Genomic DNA, 23,540 nt, shown 5'->3' on the forward strand with positions numbered 1-23,540 from the left:
TCGCCAGCTGGCAGTTTATCAACTTCCTGGCACATACAGTGTTGAATACTGGACAATTTTCGGGGCACAATAAAGAAATTATATAAAAGAAATAACAGAATAGCTCAATATAGTTCAAATGGAAATATAGCTCATAATACAAAAATTACATCTCTGCGTATTGTGGTTCAGAGAGGACACCCCTCCCGTGAGACGGAGTCAAAAATAGTCGATGCACCAGTAAATGAATATGAGGAAAAATTTCCTCATTAAAGTTTACCATGGTTTTGTCCAAGTATAACCATGGTCTTTATCGTATGTGCTGTATTACCACATTTTTATTAAAAATACATTTTCATTCATAACATTTTCAGTAGCTAATGGTGGTCATATGTGGCCGGTGCTGATATCGCTGAACTCATTTGTTGTCAACCATATTGTTCAATACATAGAGCTTATTTGACAAAACATATGTTATTAAGATAATATTATACTTGGTAATTAAATAGAGAAGTTGCCACCACGAATATGGCGGTGCCGTTGACCTACAATCAAGCAGCTAGCACACGTTCTAGTTATTTCTTTAATGTCTATGCTCTGTGCCTCCACAGTGCTATTGTGCCATTGTGATTTATTATGCTGTGTTACGACGTTTTCCCCATGTTTGCCCGATACTAAAATGAGTGCAACATACTTTGCAAAAAGTGCGGGAATTACCGTCCAGTTGGGAGATTATGTTGCCATTTTGTGTTTGCTGCATTGGTGGTGACCCCCATTAGATTCAATTCAATTCGAGCAACGGGTAAGATATTTGTTAAACCACAAAACCATGATGACAAAGGAAATGCTTTAGATCTTGGTGGGCGTAGACATCACAGCACAACACATATTGAACCTTATATGAAATAACAAATCATTCTTTCTTCGGTTGAACAAGAGAGACATTTATTACATCTCTTTCCTACTTTGTTCTATTTTGTCAGTTATCATCTAGTCCACTTGTTTGAGCAGGGAGCTGAGAAGGTAATATTACATTTAATTGTATTAAAAAACGTATTATTGTCCCCTTTCACTTTTTGTTTTCTAATGGTAAAGGACTTTACCCAATAAAACCATAATGAGAAATATTGTGTTACATAGTTCTGAAAACAAAATTGTTTGGGAAATGAACATTTTTAACATTTGAGCTTGTTTGCAGGTTATAAGGATTTTTCTATATAAGAGGAAGCATTGTGATCCAGAGATGAAAGAACTGATATATCTTCTGTTTCAAGGTACCTTGTCACTTCCTGCATTTTAAAGAGCAACAGGTTCCTTCACCGAATATGTATATAAAACTAATGTGACTTATGTTTTTTTTTTACATGTGATATGTTGCAGTATTCTTACAAAAAGCAAAAGTTACATTAAATTTTACATTGCTTTATGTTTTCTGAATATGACATCTGTTTTATAGTGCCTACTGTCCCTTCTGAAATCTTGTTGCCAAATCCCGATAGTAATTGAGATTCAGAAACTGATTACTAAAATTTAAGCTCTTTATATTACATGTTTTTCTCACAGGTGTTCTGCTGTATGAAACTTTGGCATGGGAAGTGAGAATGCCATCAGAAATTCATGGCATCAAAGGTTCCTGTCTGGTTATACCGTGCTCTTACTCTTACACTTTATACCCACCTACTAACCCACGTAGAGTTGTGTGGTATCAGTATGTGTCGAGTGGCTACCCTTTAGTTTATGATCCCTGGTATCCAGACAGTGTCATTGACAAATTTAAAGGAGTAACTGATATATATAACCCTACAAACTCAGATCGGGATTGTAGTCTGCTGATCAAAAGCGTAAATCCGTCCCACAATGGAGAAAAAATATATGCATGGATTGACCCAAAAGTTGTTGGATGGCGCACCTATAAGTTTTATGATGTCACCTCTACGATTATTGTTGACAGTGCGTAAATACTTCACATGTTCTTTTAATGTAATATTTTTGGTTTTAAGTGACATTACAGCTGTATCATCGGTTGCCTAACTGTAAAATTTTTCTCTACTGTAGCAGATCCACAGCAGCCCATCATCAATATTTACGGAGGAGGAAAGACCGGTGACAGCATTACAGTAACGTGTTACACCTTACACACCTGTCCATACAGCAAACCAAACATCATTCTGAAGGGTATTGAAGGATCTGATAATGTAGATGATGTCCGTATGGAAAATGGTCAATGGAAAACCACTCGGACACGCACCGGTGTTGTGAAGGCTGAACGCTCAGATATTGAGTGTACTGTAACACATCATGGAGGCAGAACAACAAGAGCTACAAAATCACAAAATGCAAAATGTAAGTAAAAAATTATATGCATTCAAAGGCAGACATCTATACTTGCCTCTGTTTTATATGTGTGTTACAATCAGTTTTCACAATGAATTTAAAGACATCAAACATTTAACTATTTGTAAAAGTTAACTTCATTCAAATAGCTTTAAATCACGTTTGATGTTTGTAACGGCTTACATTTTAATTTCAGGTGTCCACTCTAGTATAACTATTGAGCCTAAACTGGCAGCAGATATCAAAGAGGGTGTTGATATGAACTTCACTTGTACCGTCCACCATTCCTGTCAGACGAATCCTCCGATCCTCTCCTGGAACTATGAGAACATGTCGGTCAGTTATGATACAAAACAACTTACAGGGTTTAAATGGTCCACTTTTTCCACCATAACATTTTTGGGGGCAAAGAAAGATGATGGGAAGAAATTAATCTGCACTACAAATATTTCTGGACAGAAAATCACAGCATCTGTCGACTTACATGTACAACGTGAGTGATTTCAAGACATCATACATGATCTGTGCGATTCCTCTGTGTCTTTTCATTTATAGATTTTTGTCTGCAGATTTTTTTACAGAGTCTTTAAAACCAGTGACCCAAGTCCAAAATAAATGTATGTGCTTCACATTTGTTCTGTAGTTATTTACATGATATATACATCAAAATGACCTATATGCTTTATTATTTCACTTCCTTTAGCTGTTTCCCAGAATGAAACCGATGTGATGACTTTTGACATGATGACAATTGGGCTTTACATTCTTGCCCCCTCAATTGGCTTTCTTCTCATTTGCATATTTGCTGGAGTCATCATATACAAGAAGTGTAACAGGTACATGTGTGTTACATCACGGTTATACTCTGAAGTCTGAATTAAGTATTCATATATTGCTATGATGTAGTTTTGTTGAGCATGTATAGCTTTTTATACTGTTATATAACACTGTCAATATAATTTATAGGTCTTCACCTGCTAATCCACAAGAATCACAACTGGAACAAAGGTGCAGTATGCATTTTTTTTTTAATGTAATGTTTAACCATATCTAGATGTTAACCAACTTGTTTGTATGCATCTGGGTCTTCATGTTAGTAAATATGTGTGTGTGGGTGTTAATTTCTCAAATGTGTTGCTTCTGGTGTATTTGAAGTTTTAAAATTACAGAGTAGTATACGAGTCCATTCTGACAATCTCACACCTTTTGTGCAAGCAAGCAACTCTTTACGCTTTAGGCAACTGTGATAGCAGCATGCAGTTTGCAGATAGCAAAACATATTCTTAACACTTTACAATAAAGTTGTATTAGATGCATCACCTAACATGAACTTTTAGTAAACAATACTTGTTTAGAGGAGACAGAGTGATATGCTCAGGATTAATCTTAGTTCATGTTAATTTAAACATTTAGTATACAAAATTCAAAATGTAATAAGTTTTAATGAATGCATTTTATTTGCTCTATAGTGACTTTTAAAATCAATTATGAAAACATAAGTATGAAAATATAATCAGATTATATTGTGCTAATGACTGAACATGTCTTATGTGAGAGAGCGAGACAACATCACTTCGGCTCTGGTTAGCTATGTTTATACAGTATATGTGAATTATAGCTAAGTTAGTATATGAAAACATGCCAGCATGTATATTAGCAACCTTATCAGACTCTAAAAAATGTTGGGTTGTGTCAAACCAATGCTGGATTGTTTTAACCCAACTGCTGGGTTAAATATAACTCATGGTTGGGTAACAACAACCCAGCATTGGATAACTTATCAGTTTGTTTTGTCCCAACACTGACTTGACTGTTTTTAAAAACAATATTACACTTCACCTATGTGTTAATCTGTTCACAGGTCAAAAGATGCGGTTGCGGCAGACAAGACTTTCTCTAAAGACTGTAAACCATCACCAAAGAGGTATTGTGCATTGCATTTAAACCCAATCAGTCTCTAAAACTGTAATTTGTTTTATAAAATATTTTTGTCCAGTATTATAGTAGATTAAAGTATCTGTCTTAACTCATAATAAACTAAAGGTTCATCATGATGACATGGAAGAACCATTTGTGTCTGTACGGTGTGGTTCCATAAAGAACCTTCAACATCTGAAGAATCTTTCGGTTCTTTGCACTGAACAAAGGTTCTTTAGATTAAAGCATGAACGATCTATCAGTTAGCAGATTTTATGGGCAGATAAAGTATAAGTCTGTCGCACAGATGCACTCAAGAGGTGTCTTCATGACAGAGTCCAGCGCTCTCTTTAAAGTAAGAAACGTAACTAGCAACTTACCGTTAAGGTATCTGGCTTATTAAATCCTTAATATTGATATCAACCAAGAAAAAAAACATATCGGTTGGGCTACTTTAAATTATAACAAAGTATTAAAAAGTAACCGGAAAATAAACACATGTATGATTAAAAAGATTAACACTGGAATTGCCTATATGAATGTGAAATTAAAAACAGTAGGCTACAAATGTTTATAACTTTGAGAAAAATCTTTGTCTGAGACTGCCATTTTTTTTACATCGCATGCCGTTTACAGGTTGCAATCAAAACCTGTTCTATTAACACTACAGTGAGGTAAACAGGGTAAACAGTCTTCAAAATGAGAGTTATAAATGGTAAAAACATAAAAAAAACAATATTGATTTGCTAACAACAAAAGTGGGAGGGTTTGTGTAACTGGTGAATGAAGTGTTGTGCTGGGCACGCATCATTTTGTTAAGTTCAAGGCAGCAGTTCACTTTGTGAATCTAATCAGGTCACTACTAGAATAAAAAAGTGGTTTTGAATTTTGTTGTAAAAACAGTGCAAACATTAAGGGAATAGTCTACTCATTTTCAATATTAAAATGTGTTGTTGCCTTGGCTGGGAATTGTTGGTGCATCCCTCTGTCATCTGTGTGCGTGCACGTAAACGCTGGAGCGCGCTGCGACGCTTCGATAGCATTTAGCTTAGCCCCATTCATTCAATGGTACCATTTAGAGATAAAGTTAGAAGTGACCAAACACATCAACGTTTTTCCTATTTAAGACGAGTAGTTATACCAGCAAGTTTGGTGGTAAAAATAAAATGTAGCGCTTTTCTAAGCGGATTTAAAAGAGGAACTATATTTTATGGTGTAATAGCACTTTTGGGAATACTTCGACTCAGCGCAGTAACACCCTCCCTCTCCCTTTATGAGAGTGAGAAGGGGAGCGGACTTTTCAGGCGAGTCGAAGTACTCCCAAAAGTGCTATTACGCCATAAAATATAGTTCCTCTTTTAAATCCGTTTAGAAAAGCGCTGCGTTTTATTTTGTACCACCAAACTTGCTCGTATAACTCCTCGTCTTAAATAGGAAAAACGTTGATGTGTTTGGTCACTTCTAACTTTATCTCTAAATGGTACCATTGAATTAATGGGGCTATGCTAAATGCTATTGAAGCGTCGCAGCGCGCTCCAGCACTTACGTGCACGCACACAAATGATAGAGGGATGTATCAACAATTCTTAGTTAAGGTAATAACATATTTTAATATTGAAAATGAGTAGACTATTCTTTTAAGATGAGCATCAGTAAATTACCAAGGTCTGGAGCTCGGGGACCACAATGGTAGATACGGCCATCTTCATAGTCAAGGTATTAGAATTTATAGTCTTTAACTGAATGGTTATTTGTGGAACCAGTAATGGTTCTTCTATGGCATCGCTGAAAAATGTATAGCACCTTTATTAAGTGGCAGTTAGATATTTATGAATAAGTTAAAGTAAGTTATTGAAAAGTTTAATATGTTTTTTTTATCATTTGGCAAATTAAAATATTCAAACTGATGTATCAATTTATCAGATGTTACATGTTAAAATAAATTTACCTTAAAATTAATTCAAGGGGCAGTTTCTCAGACAGGGCTTATCCTAGTCCCAGACTAAAATGCATGTTTGAGCTGCTTTAATTTAAAAACATCTTGTACTGTCATTTTTAAACATATATCAGTGTCATTGTTTTGTCTCAAGATGCACACCAGTAATGTTTTTTCTAAGGTTTGTTTTTAAAAACGACTTAAATGTAAAAATATAACTAAGGCTTAATCCTGGATTAATCTAAACCATGTCTGAGAAACCGCACCTAAATTCTTTATTATATAACTTAATTTTTTATTGTTTGTTGTCTCCTGTGCAATTTAGTCAGAGAAAATCCTGCACTGTAAGTATACAGTATAATCAATCTTTACCATTACTTTACACCATTTTAGTGAATTAACACAGTTTTTGACCTCAAATAGTGTCTGAAATGTTATTGACTGATTTTACCTCTCTGTCTCTGAATTTATACTTTAAGATTGAGAATTATGAAGATTATTACGCCAACATGGAAGATGTCAACATTAATAGAAAAGTCTAATGAAAATGCTCCACATGGCAATACAGTGTTTAAAACAGAAAAAAACAAAAGTCAAACATATATTTTAAACAATATATATAAAATACAACTTTGTCTTGGATATGTCAAGGAAATAATAACATCAATGTTTTCATTCACATGCTTTTACACATATTATACTTACTGTAACTTTTGTGTGGTATCTGGATCTCTCTCTGGCTTTTTAGCTCTAATGAGCAAGGTTGTCATTAATGCCGAGTTTAGACTTCCTGAAGTAGTCGAGTCACAGATCTTTTCACACCGCATATAGGGTTCAGTAGCTGGTGTGTTGACACTGCATGATTGGTCGGCGACAGTGGGTTTCACACATAGACTGTAAAAAAAATTTAATTGTAATGAATTGAAGCAAAAAAATGTCCGACCATGGGCGCTGCCATGTTACATTAAAAAGTCAGTTTGGAGCCAGGGCATGCGCAGAAGGAATCGTGCGTGAAGCCAGAGGCGGAGTCGCGGTATCAAACTTCCGCCCAAACGCTTGTGCGCCCAATTTAACCACGCCAATCACAACGACACACCCCATTTCTATAGCATCAAATTACTAGCTAAAATGAAACTTAGCACAAAATTGAACAATTGAACATATATCAGCATGATAACAACTACCTTAAAGGACCACAACCATTTTATGGAAAATTTTATTGTAAGTGTAAATATTTTTTTTTATTTAGTGTCCCATTCATTTGCATGGAGAGGGTGGGGTTTATGACTTGTTTTGCTGTCAGCCACCAGGGGGCAATCAAAGAGCCAGCAGCGTCACTTTTTAAGATGTATGAGGCACACCTGGTTCCACACTGCATGACTTCACCATAGGAATAATCGCCAACAACTTTGTCATGGTCCACAAACTACATCTTACAACCAAACACACATGAGAAATGACAAGGAAACAACCAGGGCCGGCGTCAAGGGGGGGCATTTGCGGGCAGTGCCCCCCCGAACAGGTTGTTGTGCCCCCCCTACAAAGTTTTTTATTACTTTAATATATCAAGAATAATTAAAATAAATTAAACATTGAATGTTTTATGACTTGTAATGTAATCAAATGAGGAAAATATAGTTGATATATGTTTTCTTTAATTAAAATAGACCAGTTTCTCTGATTGGATGTATTGCCGCGTCTCACCCGTCTTACGTCTTTAGCATATTTGTGACTTGATACTAGCAACGTGTTTTTTCGCGGCATTTTATGGATCGTGTAAAATATGGATATTAGAACATTTAGAACGAACCAGCACCGCCTGCTTCATCTTCATGCAAACACAGACTGGCTCAAACTCAGAGATTAGAGGTCGAGGTGGAATTTACAAATCTACAGGACACTTTAAGGAAGTTTAATGTTCTTACACGCCGTCTTCAGCTATTTTAAAGGTAAGTTAGCGTTGTTTTAAATTACGTAAGCTTAAATGTGAAGTGTGCCTATAGACCGTTAACAGCATTACGACGTGATTATGGTAAAGCGGCTTTTTTAAAGCTAGGACGCCCTGTGCGCTGCGCTATCCATTCATTTCAATGATTTGCGCCGCGCGAGGGCGGTTTGTTGTTGCGTCGAGCCAAGCGCAAGCGCAGCGGAGCTCAGCTTGTGCTCACGCCGTGGTCGAAATTCAATTGTTTTGCGCATAGTTTGTGGTCTTTTGCACTTTATACGGGAAATGAGCTGACAGTCTGTACTAGTTGTATGAGTGTGTGCTTGCTGTATCTGTTGTTTTAATGTCTTGTTTTCGCAAGTAATTGTTGCTATTGCGTGCCCCCCGTTGGAAGCCGAGTGCCCCCCTGATAGTTATGGTCTGGCGCCGGCTCTGGAAACAACACAAGGTCACGCATGCAAGACCGTTTTCACGTGAAACTCGGATTATTATAAAAAATGGTAGCCCGCAAGAAACTTGCCATACAAATTGCATGTGCACTCATTTGCAGCGAAAAGAAGACAAAGAGAAGCCCTTTTCTGTACCGAAGCCAGGCTTGCTGATAAGTCCTCCCTGAACTTCAAGCTGCCCTGTATGTTGCTCTCTCATTGGCTGTAGGTCATCACCAAAGTTATTTTCAGTCAAAACACATTCACACAGCATGATTTTAAATTGCATACAGGTCCAGATATCTACCATGCCAGATATCTCACGGATGCCAGCGACTCATTGGCTATTCTCTCAGATCGTGTGTTTGATAATTCACACTGTCTGATTGTCACACATGCACGAGCATCGAGTTTCCTGTGGTTTCAGGCATTTGTCAGCAATTTCTCAGAACCTGTTGGCGAGTCTAAATTCGTGCAGCCTGAACTCGGCATAAGCAAACCACCTTTCACTTAAAGGGATAGTTCACCCAAAAACTAAAAATCTATCATCATTTACTCACTCTTCTGTTCTTTCTGTCTTTATTCTGTTTAAGATATTTTGATAAATTATGGTGAGCACATTACCCGTTGATTTCCTTTTTTCCTTTTTTCAGTGTGTGGTTACCATCATTTATCAAAATATCTTCTGTTGTGTTTAACAGAATGATGAAACTCATGCATGTTTAGAAAAGGATGGGAAAATGATGACGGAAGTTTCATTTTTGGGCAAGCTATTACAAATGATGTATCATTGTAAATATAAACACAATTCTATTGCTGTTTAACCTGATAATTAAATATAAGTAAATCAATAAAATAAATAAATATTTTTTTTTACATGTTCATCTTATTTTGAGAGAATATTTTGCACTTATGCCTTTATATATTGTTTTCTCTGGCGATACCAAATATTTTGTTTGGTGGTGACATTTGTTTCTCTCTTTGTATGTATTTTTTTTTAATAAAGGATCTTTTTATTATACTGTCATTGTTCCAGAAAAGGCATATACTAATTCCTAGAGTGTCTTACTTTTTATAATGGTTCTGCACCAGTGACCACTTTTGTGCCTTTTTTCTGAGAGTGTGCTGCCCTCTAGAGGATATGAAATAAAATATTATTAAAAGTTTTTGTCTACAGAAGAGTTTCTGATAGCACAGCAAAACACAAGAGAAGATTATCAAAAAGTGTAAAATTGGGAACTACTATGCCTGGTTTGTGTGCCTTTACTTTTTAATTGATAGTGTTGCACAGACACATTGGTTTGATGGGTGAGGTGTTTGTTAAACATCAAAACGTTCCAGGGTTATTTAGCGGGTCTGGAAATCAGAACTAGCTTTACAAAAACTCCCTTTCTCTATCCATTAAAGCATTTATATCTTGTTTGTTTATTTTGTATAACAGTAGTTCCCTTTCAGTCGGTCACTACGACGTCACGTCGTGACCGACGAATTGGGAACTCGCTTAGAGAGACCAATCTGCTTCGAATACTACAAAAAACGCCAATGAACTTGGCATTGAGATATTTGCATAATGCTGGCGCCGCCCCGCCAGGTGCGTATATAAGGCGCACGTGCAAATGAGGAAATCAGCTTTTTATCGCTTCGAAAGCCGGCAGTATCTGCTACTGAGAAGCTACTTTACTCTGTTGGGATCGATTGCGGAAGTTGGTTGGACTGGCAGTACCACAGCGGACGCTTCGCAGCATTCCACAGGCTCTGCATCTTTTTGTTTTGAGTTTAGTGTGTGCGTTGCCTTTCCCTGTGCGCATCATCAACTGAGCATCTGAGTGAATTTCCCTAAAAGAGTGATACGAGAGAGCTTTGTGCCTTGTTAAAGGCAGCCACTCTCTCGTATATCCGGCGATTAGCGTCCTTTTCAGGATGGCTTTTCGTCCGTGTGATCTTGGATGCGGGAAGTATATGGGTCCGAAGGACGGTCACGAGCGTTGTCTTTCGTGTTTGGGCATCGAGCACGCAGAGGCAGCGTTCGCTGGGGGTAAGTGTTCTCACTGCGAGAACATGTCCCTTGTGGATTTGCGGAGACGGTTGTCTTTCCTCCGGGAAAAACGCAACCCACGTCCAGCGAGTTCCGAACGCCGCCACGGAGCGGCCGTGAGGCTCTCAAAGGACGATCTCCGCATCACTGTGCTGAGCCGGTCGGGGGATTCGTCCTCCGGCTCTCAGCCTCCTCATCCACAGCCGGTTGATGTGCCGATGGAGACTGCAGAGTCGTGTTCTGCGATGTCTGCAGGATCTGTCGTGCCTCCCTCCGGGTCCACGGAGACCGCAGCATCCGAGGGTGGGCCCTCTCCCTCTGAGGATCCGGATGTCCTCCCCCCTTCCGGACGGGTCGTGACGCCGGATTTCGATCCAGAGATGGTGGCCGTGCTCTCTCGAGCGGCGGAGACCGTAGGGTTGGAGTGGGTTCACCCCCCACAGCCCGAACCGTCCCGCCTGGATGATTGGTTCTTTGGAGCTGCCCGGGTTTCACAACCCTCTCCGCCGGTACCATTCTTCCCCGAGGTGCACGAGGAGCTGACTAGGACCTGGAAGTCACCGTTTTCTACCAGATTACGGTCTTTTCAGCCCTCCCCCCTCACCTCCCTCACCGATGGAGCTGCTAAGGGTTATACGGGGATCCCCCCCGTAGAGCGTGCGGTCGCGATGCAACTGTGTCCGGCCACCGCTCCCTCCTGGAAGGACCGCCCAACCCTACCCTCCCGTGCTTGCAGACAGTCTTCCGGTTTAACGGGGGCTGCCCACCAGGCATGCGGAGAGGCGGCTTCAGCCCTGCACGCTATGGCGTTGCTGCAGGTACATCAGGCGAAAGCTTTGAGAGATCTGCATGAGGGAGGACACGACTCGCCTGTGCTTTCGGAGCTCCGGGCCGCGACGGATCTGGCCCTTCGTGCTACGAAGGTCACAGCGCAGGCGATTGGTCGTGCGATGTCCACGATGGTGGTCCAAGAACGCCATCTATGGCTCTGTCTGGCGGACATGTCTGAGGCGGAGAAGAACAAGTTCTTGGATGCCCCCGTGTCCCAGGCGGGTCTTTTCGGCGAGTCGGTGGAGTCTTTCGCCCAGCAGTTCTCCGCCGCCCAGAAGCAGACGGAGGCGATCGCTCAGATCATGCCCCGGCGCAAGCGACCTGCATCTCGCCCTCCAGCGCCGGCGGCCCCGTCTGCTCCTCGCCGAGGGCGCCCTCCGGCGGCTGCCTCCGCCCCCCCCGCTAGAACATCTTCCAGGCCACGGAGGGGGACCAGCCGTCGGCAGCCCGCCCCGCCCGCTCCACCCGCTTCCCGTGGTAAACGGAGGTCGAAGCGGCCCTGAGACGGGCGACCTGGATTTGGATGGGATCACTCTACGGGAGACGGTGATGGCACCACTCCTTCCACCGGTAGAGGGCCGGGTGGAGAATCTTTGGTTTCGTTTTGTTTCTGTTCCGCCGGCTTCTCAGCCGGCACCCACAAAACCACAAAAAGAGTGCATTCCTATTCCTTCTCCAGGTCTCCAGAGGATCGAGAGAGATGTGAGCGGGCAGTCAGATGCTCTTCCTCCCTCTCCTCTATCGCCAGCGGGTGTTCTGGCGAGTTCGAGTTCTCCACTGCGGAGACCGGACCACCAGCATACCCTTCGGAGTCTGCGTCCTCCGCTGAGGAGACCGGACGACCGTCTCTCTCAGCGGGCTCAGGTCAGTGTCACACACACACACACTGTAGATGCTTATGCTGTCACGGCAGACGCACCGGCAGTCACGCCTGTCCCGCCTCGCTGCCCCGCCGCGGGTTCACCGGTTGTGCCGCTAATTCCTCTCGTACGGTACTTGGGAGCTTGGCTTCAGCTTCCCAACCCGTCTCGTTGGGTTTTACGCACGATCCGCCTCGGTTACGAAATTCAGTTCAATCGGCACACTCCCAAATTTGCGGGCGTACGTTTCACCACGGTGAAAGCGTCCGATGCACATGTACTGCGTGCAGAGGTCGAGGTCCTGTTGGCGAAGGACGCGATCGAGCCGATCCCTCTTACCGAGATGAGATCGGGTTTTTACAGCCCGTATTTCATAGTTCCCAAGAAAGGCGGCGGGTTACGACCGATTTTGGATTTGCGTGTCCTGAACAAATCTCTTCAGAAGAGGTCTTTCAGGATGATTACACCGAAACAGATTTTCAGTGCAATACGCCCCCACGATTGGTTTGCAGCGATAGACCTGAAAGACGCGTATTTTCATGTGTCCATTCTTCCCCGTCACAGACCGTTTCTCCGGTTTGCGTTCGAGGGTCGGGCATATCAATACAAAGTTTTACCGTTCGGGCTGTCTCTCTCTCCCCGTGTGTTCACGAAAGTGATAGAGGCGGCGTTACAGCCCCTCAGAGAGAGCGGTGTTCGCATATTGGCTTACCTCGACGATTGGCTTATAATAGCGCATTCTCGGCGGACGCTGTGCGAACACAGAGATCTAACACTTCAACATCTCGCTCGTTTGGGTCTTCGGGTCAACTGGGAAAAGAGCAAACTCTGCCCCACGCAGAGGATCTCTTTTCTCGGTATGGAACTGGACTCGATCGATTTATCGGCGCGTTTGACAGAAGAACGTGTTCAATCAATTCTGACTTGCCTCGGGTCATTCCGAGGGAAGAATGCGGTCCCTCTGAAACAGTTTCAGAGACTCCTGGGGCGTATGGCAGCAGCAGCGGCCGTGACACCGCTCGGACTGCTCCATATGAGACCGCTTCAGCGTTGGCTTCACGATCGAGTCCCGAGGAGAGCGTGGCACGCCGGCATTCACCGTGTAACCATTACACCTGCGTGCCGCCTAACATTCCCCCCGTGGTCAGATCCTGCGTTTCTCAGAGCAGGGGTCTCCATGAGACAGATCTCCCGGCATGCTGTTGTACACACAGATGCCTCCGACACGGGCTGGGGAGCCACGTACGGCGAGCTCACGGCTTCGGGGGTGTGGACAGCACCCCAGTTGCATTGGCATATCAATTGCCGCGAGTTGTGGGCAGTATATCTGGGACTCGTACGCTTCGCGACGGAGCTGCGAGGGAAGGATGTACTAGTACGCTCAGACAACACTGCGACTGTAGCGTATATCAACCGTCAAGGCGGTTTGCGCTCTCGTCACCTGTCGCATCTCGCTCGTCATCTCCTCCTTTGGAGTCAGAAGCATCTGAGGTCCCTTCGTGCCATTTACATACCGGGCTCGCTCAATACAGCGGCAGACGCGCTTTCCCGAGCAGCGCGCCCCGGCGAATGGCGACTCCACCCCCAGACGGTCCAGCTGATTTGGAGGAAATTCGGTCGAGCGCAGATAGACCTATTTGCGTCACCGAACAATACCCATTGTCGCCTGTTTTATTCACTAACCGAGGGCAGCCTCGGAGTGGATGTGTTGGCACACAGCTGGCCGCGGGGCCTGCGCAAATATGCGTTCCCCCCAGTGAGTTTAATAGCACAGATTCTGTGCAAAGTCAGGCAGGACGAGGAGAGCCTTTTAATGATCGCCCCATATTGGACGACCAGGAATTGGTTTCCGGAATTAATGCTCCTCGCGACAGCCCCTCCCTGGCGGATTCCCCTGAGGAAGGACCTTCTTTCTCAGGGAGGGGGCACATTATGGCACCCGCGCCCCGACCTGTGGAATCTCCACGTTTGGTCGTTGAGCGCGCACAAGGTTTAAGTGATTTACCCCAAGCGGTATTTAACACTATTGACGCGGCACGAGCTCCGTCTACGAGACGGGCTTACGCGTTAAAATGGAACCTTTTCGTCACCTGGTGCTCTTCGCAACGCGAGGACCCCAGAGAATGCCCTATTAACATTGTGCTTTTATATCTTCAACATAGGTTAGATGGTAGGCTGTCACCATCCACTATTAAAGTTGATATCGCCGCTATATCTGCGCATCACTCACTTATTAACGGCAGATCAGTGGGCCAGCATGATTTGGTTGTTAGATTCCTGAGAGGCGCTCGCAGGCTAAACCCCTCGCGCCCTCCTTCTATTCCTCCCTGGGACCTGTCCATGGTGCTGAAAGCGCTACAGAGTCCTCCGTTCGAGCCTTTGCAGTCTGCGAGTCTGAAGCTTCTATCCATGAAGGCTTTGACCCTACTAGCATTGGCTTCGGTGAAGAGAATAGGGGATTTACATGCATTCTCTGTTGACGATTCGTGCCTTCAGTTTGGTCCTTCTGTCTCGAGCGTGACCTTGAGACCCAGACCAGGCTACGTGCCCAAAGTTCCCACTACTCCCTTCAGAGATCAAGTGGTGAGCTTGCAAGCATTGCCTTTGGAGCAGGCAAACCCAACCGAGGCTTTGTTGTGCCCCGTACGCGCACTGCGATTCTACGTGGACCGCACGCAAAGTTTCAGGACCTCAGACCAGCTCTTTGTTTGTTATGGTGGCCAGCAGAAAGGGAAAGCTGTCACTAAGCAGAGGATGTCTCATTGGATAGTTGATACTATCGCCCTAGCTTACAACTTGCAGGGCATTCCTTGCCCCTTTAATTTGAGAGCGCACTCCACTCGGAGTGTTGCCTCTTCTTGGGCATTAGCTCGTGGTTCCTCGCTGACAGACATCTGTAGAGCTGCGGGTTGGGCGACACCTAATACGTTCATTAGATTTTACAATGTTCGTATCGAGCCTGTATCCTCTCGTGTTCTGTCCTCACCAGGGAGGACACGGAGAGCAGACTCACAAGTCGGCTTGCAGCCTCCGACTGAGGCTCCAAATTGAGTTTCAGTATGGAAGGCTAACAGAGCAAAAATGCGTAATGGTTTGATTTGCTCCCTCCACTGCCTTGACAGCCTTTGTTGCGGAGCATTGGCTGTCAGCCTTTCACTAGTTGTATTCTCACGAACCTACGTGTTTGGCCAGGGCTCCACATTGCGTCCCAACGGGTTCCTTTGTGAGTATTATTCCGTGGGGTTAATCCTACTAGCCCACGTTTCCCTTAGCAGAGCACTGCTTTGCTTACACAGCCACGGCTGTCATTTTACCTCAACTACGGTTGACTTTCGCCCACCAATAGCCCTTAACGGGGCGGTGGCTTCCGCAGCGTTCCTATTCCGCTCTGGTAGGGCGCTTCCCAGTTGCTGGCACTACTGTGGGGTTAAAGGAACATCTAGTGCCCGGCCTTCTGCCTTAAAACCTAATTCTCCTTATCCTTAAGTGGAAACCGGAGGGCTTTATGCAGACACTGGAAGAGGTCAGCCCCTAGTGGCGTTTTGGTAGGGATTCCCAATTCGTCGGTCACGACGTGACGTCGTAGTGACCGACTGAAAGGGAACGTCTCGGTTACGGATGTAACCCTCGTTCCCTGAAGGAGGGAACGGAGACGTCACGTCCCGTCGCCACAGGTGCTGCCACCTGCTGTTTAGGCCGGTCACCTTCCGGCTTTCTCAGCGAACAGAAGCTGATTTCCTCATTTGCACGTGCGCCTTATATACGCACCTGGCGGGGCGGCGCCAGCATTATGCAAATATCTCAATGCCAAGTTCATTGGCGTTTTTTGTAGTATTCGAAGCAGATTGGTCTCTCTAAGCGAGTTCCCAATTCGTCGGTCACGACGTGACGTCTCCGTTCCCTCCTTCAGGGAACGAGGGTTACATCCGTAACCGAGACGTTTTCATCCAATCCATTTGTTCAAGGTGGGTGTTGGAAATGTAAGAGTGTATGAAAGCATTTTTGGTGCAGAATACCTGCACACCCATGACAGTGGAATTTGTAGTTGTAGAGATTATCCACACAGGTGTATCAGTAAATTTCAAGTCACAGATGAAGAGATGCTTTTTTCTCTCCCTTTAAATCAGGGTTGGAGCTAAACTCTGCAGGACTGTGGTCCTCCAGGACCAGAATTGCCCACCCCTGCTTTAAATACAACAGAAATGTTTCATCTTCATGAATCGTTCAGTGCAGCTGTACAAAACGTATTTTATGAATCACAAATAAAGAAACGTATAAGTTCACACATCATACCCTAAATGAACCACTGAGCCACTGCCGCCCCATTTATTGGCTGGATAATTATCTGGAACCTCTCTTGTTCACTGTGCGGGAGGTCCCACAGGGTTTTCCCCCTTCTAACTTTAGTACGGTCATCAACCCAGAGGGATGTTAGATGTCGTGAGAGAGATGGGCCTTTTGAAGGCAAAAAGTAAATTCAATACATCCTGGACATGAGAAAAGGTTGGGTGGCTATCTATGGAAAATATGTTACAGGCCCAGGAGAAGCAGTACAACAGGGGGACTAGCCTATGCAAATTTGCACCAGGAAAAAAAGGGCTTGTATTCGATTATCTCGATTATGAGGTCGTCCGAACTGATAACAGAGGGACACATCAGAGATACCATCTCAATCTCTTTAAAAAATGGAGCGAGGCAGAATCAGTGTTGCTGGCAACTTTGGTCAGTGGAGAAGATGATCTTGGGCCGGAGGCATCATTTCAAGACATCATTTCGAGCCGGGAGTTATTATGCACAGCCAGCTGTATCGTTTGCCTGAGCATGAGAAAAAAGTGGTACAGTCTGATTTAGAGGCGATGCTCAACATGGGCGTAATAGAAAAGTCCAGGAGCGATTGGGCAAGACTGATAGTTTTGGTTCCTAAAATAGATGGCTCCGTTTGGTTCTGTGTGGAAATTCGACACATATCCAATGCTGCCTTACCAGGCGCGGAGCTATTGACAGCTGGCCCGCCCAATCAGAAATGTAAAAAATACTACTCTGTATAGTTAGACATGTATACTACTTTATGTGGTTTATTTTATCTATTGCATGTTATGTTAAAAACAGTAAAATTATAAGTAAGCCTGATAGCTAAAAACTATTATAAAGCAGTTGAATGTTGCGTTACATTATGGTTAATGAGAAAAATATTCCCGAGCAGCTTTCAGCCATGATCACTTTGAGAACTTTTTTGCAAGCAAGTGGAAAACGTATTTTGAATAACAACACGTTATAAATATGTGCTGCACGCTTTCCTCTCAATAACATAAACACACAACAAATATGACAGCGGGGTAAAAAATAGAAAGAAAACATCTGATCACAGTGATGTTGTTTGATAGCCTATACTGAGAGCCATACCAGCTCTCTAACTTAGCACTATAAGTCACGGCACGTGTATTGCTACACTTTATACAATATAGCCTATTGCTTTTAAGCAACAAATAGCCTATCATAACAACCTATAAGCCTACTGTGTAATTGAGACATTAATTTAAGAAATGCATTAAAAGCAGAAAGACGTGTAGGCTGCGGAATTATAGTGGGTTCACTTCAATCCACACCACAGACGTTCTTGGTTTGCTTCTTATTTATTAAATCGAGGCAATTGTTTGATTAAACATTGATTAATATTAAGATACAATTCACACAAAACGAAATTCACTTTAAAGAAAGTCTTTCAACAAAACAAACCTATGCAGGACTCGCAAAATTGCTACCCCGAAGTCCCGGGGCTATGGCGAATTCTTGTCGGGCTAAAAAAAAAATGTATGCGCTCTTATTATATTAGTCATTAATATCCTCACTAACAAGTTAAACTGTCAGGAAATGAAGTGAAAGCATTAAATCCATTATTCCTTTCGTTCACATCTGATATGCGCGCTCCTCGGCTCCGCTCTTCACGAGTAGGCTTGCTCTTGTGCTCATCAAAAAGTATATTAAATGTTTATTTATTTGTCATTTCGTTTAACCTCAGAGTCTAACATTATTCTAGCAATTCCCTTTTTCTTTCTTTATTTAGTAAGTTAACTTAAATATGTGAGAACGAAAATATATTTTTAGTGATTTGCATGAAGAGAATATGATGTTAGAAGCTTCATTTTAAGCATTTCTTTTTTGTAGGCTTTTTACCAAAAAGGCTTAATTTAATGTCACGGTGCATTTTAAAATATCAATAATGTTAAAAATGTGACGTGCAGTTCGGGTCTGTGTGTATGCTGTTTAAATACGTGTTCTGAAGTCTTGACGAATTTTATAGACTTGTTATAGTTTCTTATTAAAAAGTGACACCCATAGATTCCGGCCCACCCGGACTTAATCCATGCCCACCCATATGTCACGTTCTGCATCCGCCACTGTGCCTTACTGGCTAGGCACAGCTTGCTTTTATTTGACACTGGATATAGCTAAAGGGTACTGGCAGATCCCCTTATCACTAGTGTCTAAAGAAAAACAGCCTTCATAAAGCCATTTGGATTACACCAATTTGTCATGCTTCCATTTGGGCTGTTTGGGGCACCAGACACTTTTCAGCATCTCACGGACCATTTTCTTCGGCCTCATGCCACTGCCTGCTTAGATGACATCATTATTTATTGCAATGACTGGGAGTGGCGCATGGAGCATCTGAGGGTTGTCCTGCAAGCACTGAGAAGGGCCGGACTCACGGCCAACCCAAAGAAGTGTGCGGTTTGGCATGTGGAGGTCAGGTATCTGAGTTACCACTTGGGTCATGGCCAGGTACATCCGCAAATTGACAAGACGGCAGTCCGAGACCTAAGACCAAAAAGGATTTTGGGGCTGGCAGGATATTATAGAAGATTTCTGCCTAATTATTCAGACCTCACCAGCTCCTTGACTGATCTCACTAAAAGGGAAGCTAAAGAGACCCAGTCCAGTGGACGGAGCTGTGTCAGCAGGCTTTTACCCAAGTGAAGGCTACTCGGTGTGGCCATTTTTCTTCCCTTTTCTTGTTGCAGATTGACATGTTGGACAGGATGCTGGGTGCAGTCCTGTCTCAGGAGATAGAGAGTGAGGAGAATAAGCCGGTGCTGTACATTAGTTATGAGCTTTCGAAGAGAAGTACAGCACCATTGAGAAAGAATGCTTGGCCATCAGGTGGGCTCACCTGCACTATTACAATATCTTTTGGGATGGGAATTCACTAACTGCTCGGACCACATCCCTCTGTGGTGGCTCCATTGCATGAAAGAAACCAATGTGCGGATCACTCGGTGGTATCTAGATTTACAGACACAGGCAGACTTTTCCCCAGAAATGGGGGTCTGAAGACCGGATGGCTCCCTGGCCTGAGTCGGGCGGTGGGGGAATGTGGCAAGGGGGCGTGGTTTAGCAAGCTCTGCAGCGGGATAGAGAGTTGGCAACAAAGTTTAAATTTCAACATTTCATGTTAACACTCTGAGGTCGACCACCGCACGGGCAACGCAAACTCTTTATATTTCAATCATTCTGCAAAGAGAGTTAGATTACTGATTTTGGACATACAGATTTGAATTATACATCATTTAAAATGTTAACGTATCTATTCTTTTGTCCACTCCCAATAAAAACAGAATGTTGTTTTCGCAAAATTAACAAAATAAACACAATGTGCATTCTGTTCTCTCTCCCTCAGTGAAGTACCTGTAACTAAAAGTTCTCTCCATATAGACGGTTTCATCAGACGCGATACAGGTCTGGATCCGAACTTTACTTGCGGCTTCATTTTTTTTATGGTCTGACTAGTTGCTAAACTGAACTCTTAAACAAATGCCTCATCGAAAATAACAAATGTTTTGGTTTCCTATGTAATCTATGTGTTGTTTGTTTGCTATAAATAAACAATGTTTAAAGAACTTTGTTGTTATTTATTCTTAGCTGAGTTTACTGGAAGTTACGTATGGACCACGACAGCCGCTTGTTTATGTTCGTACTGATGAAACCATCTATACGCAGTGTTTCCTTTGTGCTTCCGTCATACAGTGTGACGCAACGGCCAAACGCACACACAATCACACAATGCCTCATATTTAACGCACTTTGTGGTATTATTATAAAAGACTTGATTGTAAACAGCACAGCTGAACCTCCTTAAACAGCTGAACCTCACTAAAACAAAAACCCTAATCGCCCCGGTAAACCACAATAAAAAGGAAATCCTTTACAAGGTGGGTGTGAACATCAGAGCAATACACGTATTGAAACTCATGAAAAAACACATCATTCTTTCTTCTGCTGAGCAGAAGAACTTTCTTTTCTTTTGTTTGATTTGGTTCTCATTCAGTTCACTTGTTTGGGATATTCTTTAAAATTTGAGCTTTTATTAAGTTTATAAGTGGTATTTTTCTATATAAGAAGCAGCATTGTGATCCAGGGATGAAAGGACTGCTATATCTACTTTTTCAAGGTACTGTGTCATTTTACTTCTTTTCATGCATTTTATGTGGAAAGAGATTCTGTCATAGTCACTGGCGTAGTGGACACCATCACAGCCCCTGCAGTGCATGGGGACCTCGCCTCATTGAGGGCCCTGATGAATTTAAACTGAACTCAAATTTTTAATCTTTGCAGTGCACTTTCTCATGTGTGCTGCTGTCCAATTAAACAAAATATTTTTATTATGACTTTTAAGGCGTTTCATTTTTCATTTCCCACAAGCGTGCAAGGTGGTTACGATCCATTTTGATGAACTATGCAAGGATCAAGTGAAAGACTTTGTGCACCAAAACGCTCAGACACGAAGAGCGCAAAGGTTACCAACTTTTTTAGTTTAATGTTAATTATTTATTAAAAATTTAATCGTCAAAGTGTTTTTGTAATGTATTAAAGTTCTCAAAGTTTAACACATATAACCTTGTGTTAAATTGGCTGAAAAAGGTATAAAAATATGAAAAAGTTTCAGGCTATATTTTAGGCCATAAATATGTCTGTGTAATTGATTCTACAATCTTCAAAGGTAGATTTTAATCCCTATAGTCTCAGACAGGCAGACATAGATTTTTACTTTCATTTAAACTAGGGCTGTAACCATCATATACTCTATGCGCCTTGTATTGTTAATCCTTTAATTTAATCTCTATTTTTTTCTACTTTGGTTGTTACATTTCTTTTCTACACTTTGTAGCAATGCTGTAGACAAGGGGTTTAAATAAGACTTGACCAAACATTGCTCTGTAAAATAAAACATCTGGATTATAACACGAGGCTTAATGCTGCAAATTATCTATTTCATTGATAAAACAATGAAATCGGAAAAGCAGCAAGTTTGTCTGCATGATGATGTTTATAAACCCAAAATGGCATTTTTTTACTAAAAAACAATATATACAGCCTACCAAAATCACGACAAATACATTATTTGACCTGTATAAAGTAGTGGCAAGGCAACATAAAGGCCAGGGTGGCACTGGCTCACCCAGATTGATGCCTGGCCTACCCAGTCAGAAGAGACACAAAATAGTTTCATGCATAAATTATAATTAGCTGTGTCGTATTGTATGAATTGCTGGAGAGGCCGAGGAAAGGAAAAAAAGGAAGAAGATAACTTCAGCAGTCTTTTAAATTCCAGGTGTTTTATTTTCACCAGCTGTGTTTGTTAAGTGCTCACTACAACTATCAAAAAAACTCAAAGCGGCCTTTACACAACATATAAAAAACACGACATCCGGTGAGCAGCAAACAATGTATAAAAATCTTGTTCTGAGGAATAAGCCTATACATGTGGTCTCACCTTAGACCTACACACAACGTCTCGCACTTTCTTCACTTCCGCCCTCACAAAACTTTGCATAGAAAATCTTCCCACCAACGCAAATGTATCATACTATTACACATTTTAGTGTAATCACTTCACAGTAGCATTCAGGTCAAACTCTGTGCACCTTAATGGTAAAACCCAGTAATTAAAGGAGAGTACAAGACATTAAAGTTATTCCTTACTCTCAATCACAGTCAAGTTATTACACAGAATAAACAATAGAGCGAAAAATCACCCAATACTATTTACTGGTGTTTCCTTGCATGATAAACTCCCATGTTCATCATCACAATCTGTTTAATAATTGCTCACATACGCATCATTCAGAGATATATAATTATTTCTATAGAAAGTTTATTATTTGGATGTGTTTCTAAATTTTGCAAATGTTAACATTCAAGCCATTTTAAACAATTTGAGAGCAAGAAGATGGTAAAATGTGGTATTTTCTGTGCGCACAGAAAATGGCACGGATGCACACACATACTCAAATGGACACACACACATAAGCACACACACGGAGACGCGCATTTCAAAAAGCACACAACAACAGCATCTCTCAGAATTTTAGCACGAACCCAGAGTAGGCTACTTCCCCCTTTTAACTGGGATAGATATTGGTGGAGGAGAGATGCTGCAAGGTGAGGGACAGCTATATAGAGACCTCTTTGCACTGATTGGTTGGATTATTTGACTGTGCTTCTCTCTAACGTAGTTAAAAAAACGTCATTTGTTTTACCTTCTTATGATTGAGCTTCAGCAACTTAATGTTTAATTGTCAGGTTTGACAGACAGACATATATACATTAATATTATCAAATGTTTTTCTCACAGGTGTTCTGCTGTATGAGACTTTGGCATGGGAGGTGAAAATGCCATCAGAAATTCATGGCCTCAGAGGTTCCTGTCTGGTTATACCGTGCTCTTACTCTTACACTTTATACCCACCAACTAACCCACGTAGAGTTGTGTGGTATCAGTTGGTGCCGAGTGGCTACCCTTTAGTTTATGATCCCAGGTATCCAGACAGTGTCATTGACAAGTTCAGAGGAAAAACTGATATATATAACCCTACAAACTCAGATCGGGATTGTAGTCTGCTGATCAAAAGCGTGAATCCATCCCAAAATGGAGAAAAATTATATGCATGGATTGACCCAGAAAATGTTGGAAAGAGCACCTATAAGTTTTATGACGTCACCTCCACGATTATTGTTGACAGTAAATACTTCACATGTTCTTTTAATGTAATATTTTTTGGTTTTAAAAGTGTCATTACAGCTGTATCATCGCTTACCTAACAGTACAATTTTTCCCTACTGTAGCAAATCCACAGCAGCCCATCATTAATATTTCTGGAGGTTTAAAGACCGGTGACAGCATTACAGTAGTGTGTTACACCTTACACACCTGTCCATACAGCAAACCAAACATCATTCTGAAGGGTATTGAAGGATCTGATAAAATAGATGATGT

The 23,540-nt window shown here is 42.2% G+C and overlaps 1 protein-coding gene across 1 annotated transcript in view; it reads left to right on the plus strand.

The window, feature by feature from the left end:
* Nucleotides 1–282: 282 nt before the first annotated feature.
* Nucleotides 283–23,540, plus strand: part of LOC129438928 (sialoadhesin) — a 28,791-nt gene continuing 5,533 nt past the window's right edge. Inside the window, exons 1-4 of the mRNA XM_073863371.1 lie at nucleotides 283–294; nucleotides 1,515–1,929; nucleotides 2,035–2,322; nucleotides 2,510–2,806. Of these exons, the coding sequence (XP_073719472.1) occupies nucleotides 283–294; nucleotides 1,515–1,929; nucleotides 2,035–2,322; nucleotides 2,510–2,806 (1,012 nt within the window). The remainder of the gene's footprint in view (nucleotides 295–1,514; nucleotides 1,930–2,034; nucleotides 2,323–2,509; nucleotides 2,807–23,540) is intronic.

The sequence above is a fragment of the Misgurnus anguillicaudatus genome, chromosome 24, assembly GCF_027580225.2.
Source record: "Misgurnus anguillicaudatus chromosome 24, ASM2758022v2, whole genome shotgun sequence".
Taxonomy (NCBI): Eukaryota; Metazoa; Chordata; class Actinopteri; order Cypriniformes; family Cobitidae; genus Misgurnus; species Misgurnus anguillicaudatus.